The following is an 18,480-nucleotide window of genomic DNA, read 5'->3' on the forward strand; positions in this document are numbered from 1 at the left end:
TACGGGTCCTGGCTTTGTGCATGTGGGAAATGCTGTAATATTGAAAAGGGAAGGGAAGTATATTTTCTAAATTAAAGGAGTCATTGTGTGAAAAAAATCTCTTCTCTTGATCAGAAAAAGTTGCTCAAATGAAAAAAGAAGTATTGTCCATATATTTTTGACTACCTTATGCACTTTATTACAAAAGGAAATCTGCACTGGAGTTAAATTGGAGCATCTGGAAAAGATTTTCAGCAACACAATAAAGTCTGTGTCTCAAAAAGACCCACATGATTATTAAAAAATGATAAAAGTGTCACCACACAAACAGGTTCAGCAAGAGCAGGAGTACTCTTGGCTGGGTTTAGATGTTTTGCATCCCCATCAGGTTAGAGGTGCCCAACTGCAAGAAATCAAAGATATATGAGTGAACAGTAAATGTCCCCCAAATCTTCTTTTTTTTATGTTTTTTTTTCACTGCCAAGACGTTTTTGTAGTGTTTATATGTGTGTGTGTCATTCTGTCTGTAAACACGATAGCTTGAAAAGTTTTGAATGAACTATGTGGGGGTGTAGAGTGGGGTCATGTTAACAGTCCATTAAAATTTGTCATCTTAACAATTTATTGGTCAAAAATATACAAAAAACTCTTATAACCTATAAAACTTCTATAATTCTTACAAGGTCGAACCTTCATCAAATGTCTTTTATCTTTAAAACTATTGGCAACATTTAGGCAATTATACCAATATATGAGGATTCTGACTCTACAGAAAGAGAATGTCTAGTTAGTCAGAAATAAACTGTAAACTCAAGCTATTCATGTGCAGTTACTCACATTATCCATTACCTACTCCTACATTATGTTTGTGTAGTCAAAGTAATAATCTGCACTGCAAACTTCTTAAAGTTTGCTCAAAAAGAACACAGAAAACAAAATGAATAAATACGAAACACATTACTGTTCCCTTAAATGTAAAAACAGCCCAGAGAGAGAGAGCTGCCTTGACGGAGGAGTGCTTCTTGTTTTCCACAAGTTCATCATTTAGCTGACAAAAGCCTCTCACTTCTCTCCTTCCAGCCTGATTCATAGCTGTAACGTTTTCATAGCAGCCTGTGCACTCCAGAATTTTCATGTCATGATAAAATTAGCTCTATTATTTCCTTTTGGGGGTCCATTTACCATCTTCTACCTCCATCTGAACCTACTGATCAATGATGCCGCTTCTCGTGAGAGTCCGATGGCCAAAAATATTCAATTGCGCACATTTTTTGAATAAACGTTGCCCTTCTGTCTCAAAGGATTTCTCTATATGAAGCTGGTAAAAGCACTGACACCAGGAGTGTGTGACATAATATAATTCAATGCATTCAAAGGTTGTAACAACAGGCTCTCCTCAAAAATGTGTAGTTTTTCTACACCGCTGCAAGTTACTGCTGATCACTCAACACTAAAACACCTCCAGAGAGGAGATAACCCTTTACAAATTCATCTGAAGTTCATATCAGGACAATCTTTCATAGCGCAGTATTGTTTGACAGTTTATCACAGCACACTGATAGGGGAGGTTAGTGTACACCAAGTATACATAGGTTTACTGCACAGTCATGTTGTTCACACCATAATTAGGTTGTTTGCAAGGAAACTGCAAACTCTGGAGATTTTAAGCATTTTAAAAATGTACCAACTCTGTCGTTTTTCTCTGATAAGGACAGTTTCGCTCATTAGGCTCATGTCTGAACTGGAAGACGCGGGCCTAATGCTCAGGGTGGGGGGTGAACTGAGTAACTGAGCTGCACAGGACATTTAACCCCTAACTCTGCTTTTACTCTGAGGCCAACAGATCAGAAGAGGAGAGCTGCACAGTCGTTGCTGTTTTAAGTCAGTTTCTGATAGTGTGTGAGGTGCCCCCCCTTCCAGCCTCTTCATTTTCTCCTTCCCCCAGCTCCCTCTCTCGCCTAACATCAGCCCATCAGTCACCTTCTTTCTCCTCCTCCTCCTCTCTGTTTTTCCTCCCCACTCTCCCCACAGACAGTGTGCTGCCGGTCTGTGAGCTGGAGAGACACTCGGACGACACACAAGAGAGAAGTCTTCAAAAACAAACTTTGCAGAGCCATCTTGCCTTTTCCCCGACCGTGGATGAAAGAGGACTGCTCTTTGTTCTTTTCCTACATCCTCCAAGAGTTTTCTTTGTATATTTTCAAACAGAAAGCAGCAATGCTTAGATTCTACATTCTCCTAACTTTTGCTGGTGAGTACATCTTAACGGTTTTGGCCAGCGCTGGTGGATGAGGGCATGCTTCTATTAATGCCAGTTGCAATGATTCATACTTACCATTCCCTCTCTCTCTAACGTCTTCCTCCTCTTTGTTTCTCTCTCAGTCAACATCCAAGCCAACAGCCAGCTGTTGCCAGGCTCTTGCAACTTTGAGTCCAACACCTGCGGATACACGTCAGATGCAGACTTTATGAGCTGGACCCTGCAAAAAGATGGTACTTAAAACTACGGCACCCTGCACTTTCAGGGTTTAAAACGAATTTAACGTAGGAGCTTATAATGAGTGTAGAGTTAAAGATGTTTTAATGACAGTTTTGGTGCTGGTTTTGGCTGTGCCACTAAAGCAGTACGGTGAAAAGAAACCCATCTGGTCTGCATTGATTGCAGCATCTCTGAACATCTGGAGTCAGTGAAATAACACATTAGTTATTAGTTATTCTCGTCGGGTTGGTACCGCTGCAGCTGATATGAATGAATGCTGCACACGCCCTTACCTTAGTATCTGTGTGATATCACCGTCTGTTCATGCAAAATGATCAAAGCCAACAGATGGATGAATGAAGGTTAACGTTTGTGCACGCTTTGGTCGCCGTGGCAGAAACTACACAACTTCTTAACCATTGCTAAACAAGCATGTGTAAAATTGTACACTCTTGTGTGGTCCATGAACAAAATAGTGAGAAGTCTTGAGCTGTATTTATCCTGGTGAACCAATGACAAGGTTTCGTCACGTAAATAGTGACATGAGGTGGAGCCTGCTTTAAGCCTTTGAGGTCTAAGTGATCACCGGTAATCACATTAACCCAAATATGATCAGAAATTACTCGTTCTGATAGATTAAATCCTGTTCACATTTTTCCAGAAAAGCCAATTTTGCTTTTCTCTAAAAAAAGGATTGGGGGCAGAATTATCATCAGTAGTTTCTATGAAACTGATCCAGTCCAATAATCTTTTATTTAGTATATATAAATGTGGATCACTGGTGATAACCTTAACCTTGTATTTTGGAGAAAGGAAACAAATTTGGGAGCGTAATTTAAAAAATCCTCCAAACTCAATATTTTGATTGCCTTGACTTACGGTTAGGGGGCGCCACTGATCATGACTGAAGTGGGATGTATGCTTGTAACTGGAGAATGAAAGTACATGTCACATGATTGTGACTGGCCTGTTCATACCACCGTTTCCCCTTATGTATTTTTGGCTACATCTTCTGCCGCCATTTTTCAAATTGACTGGAAGAAAACACCCGCCGCCAGCACAAGTATAAATGCTGGCAATGGTATCGACCACTTGCATAGGCTCTACTTAGAGTCGACGCAGAAGCATAAATTATGCAGAATTCATGGTAATGTGTTTGTGTCAGAGGGTTAAGAGGATACGCCAGTAGTTTGCCTAAGTGTTTGGCTTTGCAGAGTGAAGGATTATGGGTATACAGTCTATGCAGAGGTGTTTGTGTGCAGTCCTCCAAAACCACCAGCGCATAGCTGAATAGGGAACTGTGTGGTGGTAAAATGCTGATTGGTTGAAAAGTTGACCTGAACAGGAAAGGAAAGGACCGCAGAGAAGCACAGACAGTGGACACCTTTCATTGTTTTCAAACACTCAGTGTCATTTCAGCTCTTTGCATCCTGTAATTGTGACAATTTTCGTCACGGCCAGCTGAAGGAACGGCAACAGCCAAAGCGAGACTAGCCAAAAAAATCCACATATTTTTCACACTGCTCCTGATGACAGTGAACACCACGAGCAGTAATCCAAAGAACAGAGAAGGTGAGGGGAAAAACTGGACAGATCTATATAGACAGAAACAAGAATGCCACATGGACTATACACTCAGGACTAATTTGAGGATAAGACACAACTGCATGTGATGAAGACAATCAGAGAGGAAGCAAAACTCAAACAGCCATAGAAAAATAGAAAAACAGTCATACTACAACAGGAAATGAACAAAAGCTGTTTAGTCTGTCATTCTTGTTTCACTAATTCAGGGGGAACACCAGAAAACCTAACACAACACACAAATAACAAACTCAAATTAGGAACTGAAGGTAAATACAAATCAAGAATGTAGAACTAATACTGGAACAGTAAACCATCTAGAAAGGCATTGAAAAGTCCAAGAAAACGTATCTGGAGCCATAAATACAATCAACAAACTACATTATGAGTATATTACTGTATTGAAAGGACATGACAACAGAGATCAAAAACTCAATCTACAAACAGTAAGAATCAAAACTTCAAACAGAAGAACCTGAACAGAAACCCAAACCCAAATATATTGACTGAGGATTCCCAATCCAAAAACAACCTCAAACCCAAGGACCGTGGCATTAACTCCGATTCAAGCATTTACTAACAAGCTGTGTTCACTGATATTGGGTTTTCTTGAGCCTGTGCCGTGACTTACACTGTATAACACCTGTTTTTAATTCAGAATGGAGGGCCTGACAATCAAAACCACTTTTTGGTCCTATGTGTAGATGGTAAGAGGTTAATAAATTAAGTGTTTGAGTTGAAGGCAACTAGACTTCTTATTTAAGTTCTTTAAGATGTTTAACTTGTCATTCAGAAGGTTTCTTCAGTTCTAACAGCTGATGTGGAGTCCCAGATATTTAACTGCTAGTGCGGCTTTCACCTTGGAGGTGGTCCTGAAAGTCCTTGATACCGACCTGTCCAATGAGCGGTTAGACTCACATGAGCTAACATATGAATACCTGGGACTCCTCATCAGTTTTAAGAACTGAAGAAGCCTTTTGAATGAGAAGGCAACCATGACCTGGATGACTGAGAACCCATCTATTCAAGGGTATGGTTAAGGTTAGAGGTAGGTTAACATCCTGCAAAAAAAATAAAAGAAGCTTCATTTTAGAGGCAAAATTTTCTAGTTTCTGAAAATGAGTCTATTTAGCTCGTGGTTAAATCAGTCCCTAACACTAGCCCTTACTCACCTATGATCTGGTGGGTGATGAGAGGTTAGATGATATCAGTCATAAAAACAAACAAACAAAAAAACTCTTTATCTCTAATCTTGAGCCATGTAACTGGTGAGGCAGAATTTCTATCATGGCTCTATCCTGCTGCTCCAAATCCTGCTGAAGAAAACCTCTAATTACCACTTTTTCCCCACTACGATGTTTGCTCACAGCCCACTTTGTCCAAAAATTGCTCTGCTTCTGTCTGGGATACTCTGTGTTTTCCTGTTTCCATCTTTGTTGCTAATGCCGCTGGCGTGCCAGAGAAGTCGGTGTATTTGGTGCATTAATAGTGTGCTTAGTTCCTGCTCATTTCTTTTCCTTTCCTCCACTGCTCTTTATCCCTTTCATTGCTCTGCGCAGCCAGAACAGGAGCAGTGAAGTCATGTCAAATGTATGTATAAAGCAGTTTTTATGTACCCTTTTTACTCTGCTTGAAACCAAATCAGGCATTGGGATGATCTAATCAAGACATTGCATCAGTTTGAGGTTTTAACATCTGTTGATTCAGTTTTTAAATATAAACAACTGCAGTTTACTGGGGGAAGAAAAGAAACATTGAATTTTCCAAACTGAAATCATCTCAGTCCTCTGTGTGTGAGTGTGTTCAGGAGCCCCGGGGCAGCAGGGCATTCCACAGGGACAAATAATAAATGACAGACCACTAAGAAGAGCTCGGAGGACCCTGGAGCAGAAAAGAGTTGCTGAGGTGGATTTTATGATGCTCTGACTCAAAGTGTCCTGACTTTGGCCATGAATCCTGATGCAAAATGTCACATCCCGTAAATCTGGGTTTTCTATAACTTTTTTCAGATAGAAATGTGCAGTAACACTACATCTGATTTTTAACAGGTTCTAGTCCTTAAACAGAAAGTGTAAAGAAAATGATTGATTTTTGCATATTATCTGGAGCTGGCTCAGACACATTTTATAATTCCAAGCATTTAAACACAAACTGATGCTGGGATTTAGAGCTTATTTCTGTCAGAACGTCCAAACCTGCACATCGATCAGTGAGCCTGTTAGCTGCCTCTGTGTTCATATTTAACTCAGTTAATTAGTGTGGCTGCACTGTGTGGATCAGCTAATATGATTTCAGGTCCGGCAACAACAACACCCAACTCTGTTAATTTGCTAGTGCCTTTCAGTTTGTACTCTCACAAGCTAGCAAATTAGTAGATATATAATATATAGTTAGCAAATTACTAGCTTGTTAGTAAGCCACAAACGGTATAAAAGTTACAGTATGTACCTTGATTTCTACCAGAAACTAAAATGTGTGACCTTGGGCCAAATTTACTAATGCATGTGCAGTCCTGTGAAAACACTAAGTGCACCCCATGATTTTTCTGGCTATAAAACCACCTTTTATTAGAAATAACCTAAAGTAATTGTTTTCTGTATGAATTCATCAGTTTCTCACTTTGCGGAGGAATTTCGACCCATCTTTCTGAACAATGTTGTATCAGTTCATTGAGGTTTCCAAGAATTTGATTTTGCACACAGACTTTCACTGGGATACTGAAACACCGTGACCTTCAGCCTTTCTGTTGTAGATTTGTTTGATCAGATGTTTTTTCTCATTGTACTGTCAACATTTAGCATGCTAAATGAGGTTTGTAGAATCTGAAATATAGCTCTTGGGTTTTCTCTGAGCCTTGCACAGTTTGACCTTAGTGAATTTGCTGAGATCTACTGATGATCGCTTAATTAAGTGCATTTGATTAGCAGCACCTGCCTGTGTGCCCCCTTAATTCCTATGGAAGCAGGAAGGACTGCATAGAGTCCTGTGAAAACCAAAAACTGGACTGTAAGGGTCTCTCTTGTATTACAGTGAAACATGGGTTTTCAGTACTTTAGGTTTTTAGTCACATTTCTGTACAGACTTAGGTCCACAGTGCAACCTTTTCTACATGTGTTTTCTTAACAGTGCACACCCCTTTAGTAACTTTTCTCTAGTAAGTATTGAACTGAAATTACTGCCAAAACGCAGAAATTAATTGTTGGGTCTGTGTTTCCACAAGGCCCACTGGTTTAGAGACTTATTCATCATGAAGAAAACAAGACAGTCAGCGATTGATTGATTTACTTGCAAGGGAGGCCTCGTTGGTGTCTACCATGAAATGACCCCGAATCCGGCCTCCTCTGGCTTTTATTGAGAACGTTTACAAACACCTCCCCTCGTAACCCTCCTTGGTTACAAAGACAAGGCACTGTATGCATGTGTGTGTGTGTGTGTGTGTGTGTGTGCGCACGTGTGTGACCTCCTGCTGACCAAAGGGTCGTAAACGCAGGAAGCAACATCACAAGAAAAAGACTAAAGCTGCTTTTCTGATGATCCATCTGCATTTTATTATCTATTATCATGTTGTTGTGCATCTTTTTATGCCTGGCCCTTCTCATGAAGGGTCTATATTTCCAATTAGTTTTACAGCTGACAGATACTTATAGCTGGTACTGAGTGTGCTGTTAAAAATCTGCCTCCAGAGCATTTTTATGGAGAAATGAACAATAAGAAATGTACCTCCAAAGGGCTGAAAGTTTTTAAAGTCTTATTCCAAACATTAAAACGTTTGCTTTAAAGCAAGACGTCACCAAGCTTTTCCTTACTGACATATGTGATATTAGAGTGGTGGCTGCTGATATCAAAGGCAGCCAAAGGTTAGCTTATGTAATATTAGCCACTCTGGGCCAAAAGATCAGCTTCTGACTGTCCTAAACACCCAGTTTCAGACATTTTTTCTTATGGTTTTTCTTATGCAAGTTTTCAAAAGTTGCTTTTGTCAGAGAACCAATCAGAAAGAAGCTAGCTTAAAGCAGCAGGAGCTAAAACAGTCTGTTTCAGACAGGATAAACTGAAGGCCCACTAACAGTCAAACAGTGATAATTTACACTGTGAACCATGCAAAATTTACTCAAAATTTATAAAAAAAAATATGGAGCTGGAAATGAGGAGACTACATTACTTAACTTAAGAACCTTATTTGTGGCACAAATATTAAAGATTTGTACAGCAGCAGGGGGGGGGGGGAAGATCAGGCAGCAGCTGCCATAAAAATGCTCTTGATCATGCTTTGTTTATAATGAATGAAATGCTGTATTTGTAATCCATTTGTTCAGGCCGTTTTGTCACAGTGGAAGCAGCCGTGAATGAGGATCAGGAGGACTACATAGGCAGTGGTGCTGACCCACAGCGAGAGATCATAGGGGTGCTGCTGAGTCCCCGTTTGGAGCATGGTGAGTGGAGCTGCCTGAGGCTTGTCTATCAGATCACAGAGCCAGGAAGCCTGGAGGTCCTGCAGCGCACCGAGGGGAACAGCTTTGACAGGCCGCTGTGGAGCAGCCGGTTGCCCTCCGACAGCTGGGTGGTCTCAAGCATCGACCTGCAGAACAATACAGAGCCTTACAGGGTAAAACACTTTTCAAATAGTATCTAATCTTTGTTTAAGAAAGAGATCAGATTAAAATGTACCAAAACATGGCTGAAGTTCCACCAGAAGCTCAGGGCTGTTATATCTCTTTTCAAAATATAAAAGGTACAACAGCTAAGCTATTCTTAGGTACTGAAAGGGGAATGGTTGGGTAGATTACAGCCGGAAGAAAAGGTATAAAATGGAAAATGTTCATCCTGGGACTCCGCTGATAAACACCCAGCTGTCTAGTTGTGCAAGAAAAAAAAACTTGCAATAATATAAGAATAAATGTGTGATCTTACAAGAAATCCCACTGCACTTCAGTTCAACTTTCTCAGAGATTACCAACTAATGAGAGAAAATGAGTGCAAAGAAAGGTAAAACTAAAACATACTAAATATTTACTCACACTTTCCTGTTTTTATTTTTTAAAGACTGAAGATGCAGTCAGACAGCCGATTTTCTAACCTGCACATGTGCAGAAAACCTCTCAATCTCTCATTGAAACGACACATGCAGGTTAAAGTGACACATGCAGACCTAAATTGAAGCGAGTATGAAACATGCTTGTAATTATCCAAACACTCTGGGAAAAGTACAGCACATGTTTACACTATATGCAGAGGCAGAGCTGAGTCTGACAGGGTCTGTGACCTACATCAGGCTATTCCAGACCTGTGCTATGTGCAGGCCCCTCAGTGCATAAACACATTTCAGTCCAGACCTGGGTGAAGAAAATTCATGTGCCAGAGGTTTAGATTTCACACCAACTGCTGAAGCATTGTGCTATTTACTCCCACTCAATGAAATAAATCCACCCAGCATTAACTTTTGTTATTGGAAAAAAAAGCTAGCTTGACTTAGGGATGGAGGTAGTGTTAGTTTGCTAAAGATGGGACATACTTGGCTAAGTTTAAGTGCTGTTGTATTGTTTTTAGAGGCACTGGATGAGAGAATGAAGGGTTATTAGTTAATGATGGCAAGCTGCATCTGTGGACAGTACGGGGGTTGTGCAGGGAAACAGATACCTGCGAATAACCGAATAACAAAAGCAAACCTGCTTGTTGTAAGAGATAAACTGGCTATTGAAATAAAAGCATATGATTGTACCCATCTACATCTAAAATATGCTTATTTTTTCTGTAAAGTTGGGCGTTTTAACATGGGAATCTGTGGAGGCTGCCTCACTTTTAGATCAGACTCAAGTGGCCGCTCAAGGAACTGCAGTTTTTGATGCTTCACCTTAAATTTAAAATGTTCAACTTCAAAGCTGCAGCCAAAATATTCCAATTATTTTTTAGATTGAGATGCACTGGTAGGACTGTATTTCCCACCTTTAAATATGAAGACTTTCTGCCAGTGACTTCTAATAACTAATTTTGAAGGAGTAACCCTATTTCTGGCATTTCTTGCCACCTTGCGGTGCCAGAAATATTCATGCTTCCATAAATTAAAGCAAAAAATAAATAAGACAAAAAAAACAAAACTTCTAGTATAAATAGACACCATCCAGCTGAGGCACTCTTCATCGTAATAGGCTACACTAATTTGAATACACATTGTGTCAAGAACAGATAAATTTCTTTTTTAAATGTTGATGGGTTTGTATCTTGAACCCATCCGCTGGAACGTTAAGACAATATAATTACACTGCAAGCAAGACGCAAGTAGGCAAACTTCTTCATGGTACTCGTGCACGGGAGAGAACCGGACAAACGCCGTTCCTTCGCTTGGCCCCAGTTGCTCTCGTCCGTTCTCCCGTACACTGCCCTTTTATTGAGGTTACATGAATATGCATAAGTTCACTAACATGTGACGTCTACATACACACAAAGAGTACCTTGCCTGTGTGTGTGTGTGTGTGTGTGTGTGTGTGTGTGTGTGTGTGTGTGTGTGTGTGTGTGTGTGTGTGTGTGTGTGTGTGTGTGTGTGTGTGATCTGTGTGAGGTCAAGATGTGACCCTGTGAAGACTCCCCAAGGCTAGTGCCAGGACGTCTAACTCCATCTAACAAAAGGCTCTTATACTTAAACAGATATGCGTGTGCTTGCTATACCATAAATCAACAAGAAAAGATAAACTCTCCTAGGGAGTGTGATCTATGCCAGGACACTCTGGGGAATGTATGCACTCCCTTCTACAGCTACACAAAGTTAATACAGACCTCTTTAGGATGAAGCATTCTTTCAATCCACCAATGATTATATACTTCTAAGCATATATGAGTAAATATTTCTAAGCATAAATGACAATCAACAATACAACCCTATCATTCCCCCCTTTTCGACATTTATGCTAGAAAAGTCCCCAGTTATGAATACCTCATGTCTGACAGCTTTAAGGCAAACATTGTTATATTCAGCATATGTCCAATCACCCTAAATTACTGTAAAAGTACACAGTTTAACAAATGTATTAGCAGTTATCCCATTCCTCATTAATCTCATCCAATGGCAACCTGCATCCTACAAGCAAACAAAGAAATTGTTAATTTAATAGTGAAAATAAGAAAGTAACATTTTCAAAAACATCTCAGCTTGGTGATGCTTCCTCCGGGTGTGCAAATCACATGTCTCTCTGCAGGGTGGTTTGAGTTCTGCAGGGCGTCATGAATGTCTCTTCCAGTTGTTTCCATCGTTGTCCATAGGACCAGAGTCCAAATGTATGTAGAATAAACATTCAAACATACCAGTTAGTTTTGTTGTTTGTCAACATGGGTCTCAGCTATTTCCAAAGCTGCAGACCTCATAGGAAACTGCTGTTATCACCACCATAGCTTCTGGTTCCTGTGCTTTTCACAGAATCATGATGTCATCCTTAGACTCCCTCTGCGTTGTCGATGGAGCTTGGCACGCTCCCCTCATCCTTCAGGTCCACATGTCCACAATCTCCTCTGTTGGCCTCTGGAAACCCCCCGTGGCACAGCTCTCAGTCCAACGCAGTTTCATGGTCCTTGCTGTGGCTCCAAAGTCTGATCTCATGATGGGCCCCAACCAGCTCGACCTTTGACCTCAACCACTGCCTGGGCTGTCAGCTATGCCTGGAATGGTTCTTGCTTCTCACTGGCCTCTTAAGATTTCTCAGGAGATTACTGCTGCACCTGTATTTCCTTGCTAGGAGGGAAAACTTCTATTTGGAGAGCATGTCAACAATCATCAAACAACATTCTTTAGTTCAGTGAACTTCACTTATAGGCCATCAAAGCCTCATCTGAACATGGATGCACCACTTGCATAGGTTTAATACTTGTAAATAAACGGTTAATCACACAAATCACTGCAACAATAATAGAAAACATTGTTTAATAAAAAACATTGTTAATCCTTGGACCCCTCCTCTTGACGCATGGACACACCCATGCGTCAACTCACCAAACCTGGATTCCTGTCTTAAAGAAAAAGATTAGCTAGATCATATCCCAGGCAACATCAGGGCATCTCCTCCCCAGGAGCAGCACCACCCTGGACCTATAATCCTGCAACAAAAATGCTAGTGTGTTTTGCATATTAAGTTTGCTTAACACCGGGCTCTCCCAGGAGCCTGCATACACACCATCATGGCCTGGAAAACAAGATCTGGAAGTGAAATCAAACTTCATACCTGTAAACAATTGTATCATAAGAACAATAAGCATTCAACATCAGCAAGACAAGTGTCATGTGCAGGTTTTCTCAAATCAGTAAACTACAATTATTTTCATAAGTCGCCTCAGACATGGATCATCCCATGTACTCAGGCAACATTAATGTAATCGGTGACTGCTCTTAAGCAAAGTCACTCCACTCATATATTATTTATGGGCTCAAGAGTGGCCAGCAAATGAGCCCATATTAACTATTCCATAACACCGCATCTCTTATTTGTTTGTCTCATGTCACTTGTCCGCTTCTGCTGAATCTTGTACATGCAGTCTCAAAAAACAAACATTAGCAACACACATTGATTATCCTGGTGGGCAGGCGTCGGCCAACCACATTCCAGAGGTGCCATAAAAACACCATAAAATCAACCATCCATTGCTGTGGAAAATATGTTATTCATATCATCAAAGTAACCGTCACATTTTCCCAAAAACACAATGTAACAGCATCACTACTCATAACCGGTAAACACAGTTTTCCTCACACATAAACCCAGAAATCCTGTAGTAGGAAAAAACATCAACCAGTTGTCCTGGTATAAATCGCATCATCAATTCACATGAAGAACTGGCATGCTGTAAGAAAAGAAAATGCAAATATTAGCGCTTGCGCAGGCGTATGCATACTTTGTCACAGTTATCTCTGTGAGCAACTCAAGCCTATGAATAACACACCTGATAAATGCACAGACACAGAAAATGGCATTTAAAAGGTTAAATCATCATGCAACCTCGAGTGTTGCTGTCATCTTTCTGCTCCTGTAAAAGGAAACACATGGGTTCATCTGCACCTTTGTCAGGTGGGGGTTAACTTCACACAATCATGTTCAGTCAGTCAGTTATTTTAAAATTCTTACTCATTCAGTCAGTGGTTCCTTCTTTTGCTAATTGTGGAAATTATCATCGCATTCGTTTCCACGCTCAGCAAAACGACGTTATTTCAAAAAGAAAAATAATTTAGACTGGATTTCCTCGTTGAATCCTTTTTGGGGGGGACTCTCATTTCCTAATTGTCCCAAATAAGTGGCTTTCTCCTGAACCCATTTTAAATGTGGAGAAACTCACTTGCAACAATTGTCTTGACGACGTGTAACGCTTTTAATTCCCGACTTGCAGATCTGCTCAAAGAAAAGAAATTCACAAGCAAAATCAGTGCTTGTTCAAAAATGAAAAATAAAAAATAACAGAGATTATCAAACCAAACTCTCAGTGCACTGTGAAAGTATCAAAATAAAAAGGCCTTGTTAAGTCATGACACAAACTCCTCATCATCTTCACAACAGGAGAAGAATCATCAGCTAGATTCACTCCAAACCAACCATCAACTGCACAACACACAACATAACCCTAATGTCATATTAGCTATGAGTTTAATCACCCGGTCTGTGCTCTTCACTCATTTAAGCCACAGATCTATTTTATTCAATTTTTCCTTTTTCCCTTCATCATAAAACATGTGACATGCTGTCATGCACTTCACAAAAGACGTTTGTTCTGATGTATTCAGAGTTGTGTATCTAAATACAGGATTCACTCGCACATCAAAACAGGAAACTCAGTGTTTTAGAGTCTCCACTCAACACACAACAAACTCCAACACATCTCATTCACTCGTGCTAGAATTCAGTCACCTTTCATTAATCTAAGAACGATCAACTAATTTGAATCAGCTATTAACCCACTAAGTTGACAGGACAACAGAAATGCATGTTCAAAATGTTATCACTAAAAGAGAATTTCCCTCATACAGTAAATTTAGTAGTAAACTTGTGCTGCATCAATCAAGCAGGAAGCTTCTCCCAATTTACTATATTAACAACTAAATTTATTGTCTGATCACTGGTTGGTCAAACCAGGATCTTTTTTCCCACAAAAGTTAAACTGTTGTCCTGCAACCTAGAGAGTCAATTTTTTATTGGATAAGTTCAGTATTTGATAACAAGTGTCTGCTAAATTGACACTATTTTAACACTGATGAAAGATAACAAGCATGTCTGTGGAGCTGCATCTCCAACAGAGCATGTTCTGTGCTATGAGTTCCACTGGTCTTTGCATCACACGAGGTGACTTGGACAAGATGATAAACAGACTCACGCTTAAAATGTCTAATCTTCATGAGTTATTTTGTGTTTGTATTAGTAGGGTTAAGGCATGTTCTGTGTGATTTTGTATATGTTTGTATATGTTTCAGACTCCTTCACAATTTTCCAACTTAAGCAGTCAGCTTTCTTTTTCCCCAGGTTTGCTAACCCAAATTTTGATTTCCCACATTAAATAATTCCTATGTGTTCTCACCTAGTCTTCTCACTCTGTCCTCTCACTCTTTTGTCCTCTCCCACTTCAACAGTCCCCAGCCGGCAGTTCTCCTTCAGCTTTGTCCTGTGTTCCACTGTCTCTTCTTGCCATTTTGCTCCACAGGTGGCAAATGTCAAACTCCAACAGTCTCCTCAGTTCTCCTCGAAAGTTTTCTTCACATGCATAGTGAAGTTGCAGCTTGTTGTAAACACAGTGCCATTCATCCGATCAGTCAGGATGATGGGTTTGCTCTTCTCTGATGCTGTTTGTCCACATTGCTGCTGCTTGCTGAGACTTTTTGCTCAGGACTTGATGCTGTCTCTTTATCTGCCATGTTATTGCTTTGGAGCTGCATTCTTCAGGGAGGAGTGAGCTTGCTTGTGAGTTTGTGAGGTTGAGAAACACATTGCGCTGTATATAAGTCAGCCAGAACTTGGCCTGCATGTTTCCAATGATGTTTAACTATAAATTTCTTCCGTCCGACCGCTGCATGTGGAAAATTGATACAGGTCTGCTTTTCACCTGAAAGTGACAAACTAAGACATGTTCATTATCATCATCACTGCTTAATCAACACACATCTCTCTCTCTCTCTCTCTCTCTGTGTGTTTGTGTGAACAATCCTTTCTTAAAGCAGAAAATGACATTGTAGTTGTTTTTGGCTGATCAACACAAAACCTTTTCCCTATGATTATTTTTCATCTACAATATAAATTCTCTTCTCAATCAGAGGCAATTACTTTTACACAGCGCACAGAAACACTGTGATGTCAAACACATTCACACTCACTTTTTCATCTGCATAAATAAATCACGTGGCTGGTGATATGTGCCATGGTGATCCATAAGCATGATCACACGTTTATTTAATTATTTTTAACCCAACAAAACAAATAAACAAAAACATGATGCTGATGCTACACACACGAGTCAAGGTGCAGAAAAACTGCTCATGGAAACGCTGCACACTCTCTGTTTCCCTCTCTTTGAGTAGTTCTCAGACAGCTCTTGATCTGATAATGTGTAGCTTGCTCATCAGCTCAAAAAACAAAAACAAAACTGCAACGCGACATCACACAGTAGTTGCAGCATATTAGTTGTTTTCACAGGTGTGCTGTATATCTCAACAATGGCTCATAATAAGACGACAGTCTTCCACACAGGTCAAGTGTCTCTATGCACTTCATGAGTTTAAATATTTACCTATATCACTTCTCCTCACATGTCATTGTACTGAATTTAAGCAACCACAAGCTTAATGTAGATTACTTTTAACAACTATCCACCTCAATGGTTTGGCACACAGGCTGTTGTCGAACAGGGCAAGCTAAAGAGTTAACATTTTGTGTCAGCAAGGGGTGGGGGGAAAGCCACCCACCAGAGCATAGCTCAAGTGCTGCTGATGTGGGCTGGCCTTTTCCACACACTCCTGGCTGCTTAGGAAACCCATGATAACAACAACAGCTGCTGACGTCACACACCACGCGGTCTGCTCCGCACACACTCACACACAACAACAACAACAACGACGAAAATGACAATAACACAAAATAGGCCTACTCCGGACTCACACCGGACCGCTCGGGACCCTGACCCAGCTGTGGGACGCTCACCCACTCGCGCGACAAAACCCAATGAAGGGACGCTCGGGACACACACCCAGGGCGATTTCAAAACCGGACACACACCGGACGCTTGGGACCCTTGGGCGATTTAACCAAAACTTCTTTTTCGGGACACTAACCCAGTTATCGCTCCACAAAGCAGCGAACTTCTCAACGCCTCACAAAATGGCGGAGACTGCACAACGACACGGTTATAGAGTCGGCCTCTTTAAACTTACTTGGCGTTGCTTAGCGTGTAATATCAGCCTGAATCCCGCCGATCGCCATTCATCGAGGAGAAAGACAGACAGCGAATCCACAGGAACTTCCTGGCTGACGTCAGTCTTTCAGCGTGCCCCCCCCCCTCGGTGAATGCGATCCCAGGGAGCCGGCATCGAAGGACCAATTAATGATGGGTTTGTATCTTGAACCCATCCGCTGGAACGTTAAGACAATATAATTACACTGCAAGCAAGACGCAAGTAGGCAAACTTCTTCATGGTACTCGTGCACGGGAGAGAACCGGACAAACGCCGTTCCTTCGCTTGGCCCCAGTTGCTCTCGTCCGTTCTCCCGTACACTGCCCTTTTATTGAGGTTACATGAATATGCATAAGTTCACTAACATGTGACGTCTACATACACACAAAGAGTACCTTGCCTGTGTGTGTGTGTGTGTGTGTGTGTGTGTGTGTGTGTGTGTGTGTGTGTGTGTGTGTGTGTGTGTGTGTGTGTGTGTGTGTGTGATCTGTGTGAGGTCAAGATGTGACCCTGTGAAGACTCCCCAAGGCTAGTGCCAGGACGTCTAACTCCATCTAACAAAAGGCTCTTATACTTAAACAGATATGCGTGTGCTTGCTATACCATAAATCAACAAGAAAAGATAAACTCTCCTAGGGAGTGTGATCTATGCCAGGACACTCTGGGGAATGTATGCACTCCCTTCTACAGCTACACAAAGTTAATACAGACCTCTTTAGGATGAAGCATTCTTTCAATCCACCAATGATTATATACTTCTAAGCATATATGAGTAAATATTTCTAAGCATAAATGACAATCAACAATACAACCCTATCAAATGTTGTTTTTTGATATCTCTTTTTATCACTTCACAAGTCAGAAAAACGTCATCATAGTAATAAAATAGCAGACAGATCAATCCATGAATGAAATAAACAAACTCCTTTATAACCTCTTTAAGATTATAGGCAGGAATAAAACAGATTTTTCATGTAAACTGTAATAGAGTGTATATTTCTTTCTCAGAGGTTGAGAAAATAACCAGTAAAAATTAAAATACGTTTTAATTGAAAAGGTGAAAGATGCATTGTTTTACTAATCTATATTGCCACGGCAGTTCACTAGATGAGTACGTTTTTGTATTTCTGATTATTGCTGTTTTCCTTCCTTCACCCCCAACCAGTCACGGAAGATGGCCGGCCCTCCCTGAGCCTGGGTCTGGTCTCGTTCTTCCTGTAAAACTGAGTTTTTTCCTTCACACTGTTGCCAAAGCGCTTGCTCATAGGGGTCATACTATACTGATCTGCTTGTCAAATGGACATATTCCATTTATGTCAGGATATGATGAGAGGACCCAAGTGTAGGTTACAGAGGGAAAGACAAAAGATTTCAGGAAACAAAGAATGTACTAGACAGAAAAATGAATGAATATCAGGGAACAAGTGGAAACTATCAAAAGCAGGTTCAAATAATGAGGGCAGGGCAGACGATCTCAAACGGGAGAAGACAAAGATAGGACGTAGACACAAAAACAAGATACGCGAGAAAAGAAAATCTCAGAGTAAAACAGGAAATAACTAAGATTAAGTGATGAAGGCCATCAGTAAAGGTGATGACAGAGACAGGGCAGCACAGCAGGCAGAAGAAAATAGTAGTTCACCACAGGAACATGATGATTTACTTAAAGAGGATCCTTGACATTAACGCTTTTTGAGCATGCTCCAATAAACCCACAAAGTATTATCAAGCTGTTTTCACTTTGGAGGTTTTTAGCCACTTTTAGCTTGTAGTTTTGGCTTTATTGCACACTTGCTGCAAAACAGTCTCAGCGTTTTCCCCCAAAACCACCTTAACACCTTAAAAGGCATGACATATCTTATCCATCGACCTGTGTGTCATTCCCTCATCTGCACGCCACTTTAAAGCAAATCAGAGTTAGGAAAACTAGACTAGCTATCAGCATAGTTCACGAATGAACTGTTTTTAACCTCATGTGATGCCTTTGTGATGTCAGACCTCACTTCGGGGGATTACTGACCATGTGTCGTTG

General features: G+C 40.7%; 1 protein-coding gene across 1 annotated transcript in view; it reads left to right on the forward strand.

Moving 5' to 3' along the window:
- Nucleotides 1–1,977: 1,977 nt before the first annotated feature.
- The window catches only part of LOC146665735 (MAM domain-containing protein 2-like), a 29,497-nt gene continuing 12,994 nt past the window's right edge, over nt 1,978–18,480 (forward strand). Inside the window, exons 1-3 of the mRNA XM_085413479.1 lie at nt 1,978–2,230; nt 2,362–2,472; nt 8,359–8,648. Coding sequence (XP_085269605.1) covers nt 2,119–2,230; nt 2,362–2,472; nt 8,359–8,648 — 513 coding nt within the window. The 5' untranslated portion in view covers nt 1,978–2,118. The remainder of the gene's footprint in view (nt 2,231–2,361; nt 2,473–8,358; nt 8,649–18,480) is intronic.

The sequence above is a fragment of the Rhamphochromis longiceps genome, linkage group LG7 (genome assembly GCF_057381845.1).
Source record: "Rhamphochromis longiceps isolate RC_006_pf linkage group LG7, R_longiceps_female_GT1.1, whole genome shotgun sequence".
Classification (NCBI taxonomy): domain Eukaryota; kingdom Metazoa; phylum Chordata; class Actinopteri; order Cichliformes; family Cichlidae; genus Rhamphochromis; species Rhamphochromis longiceps.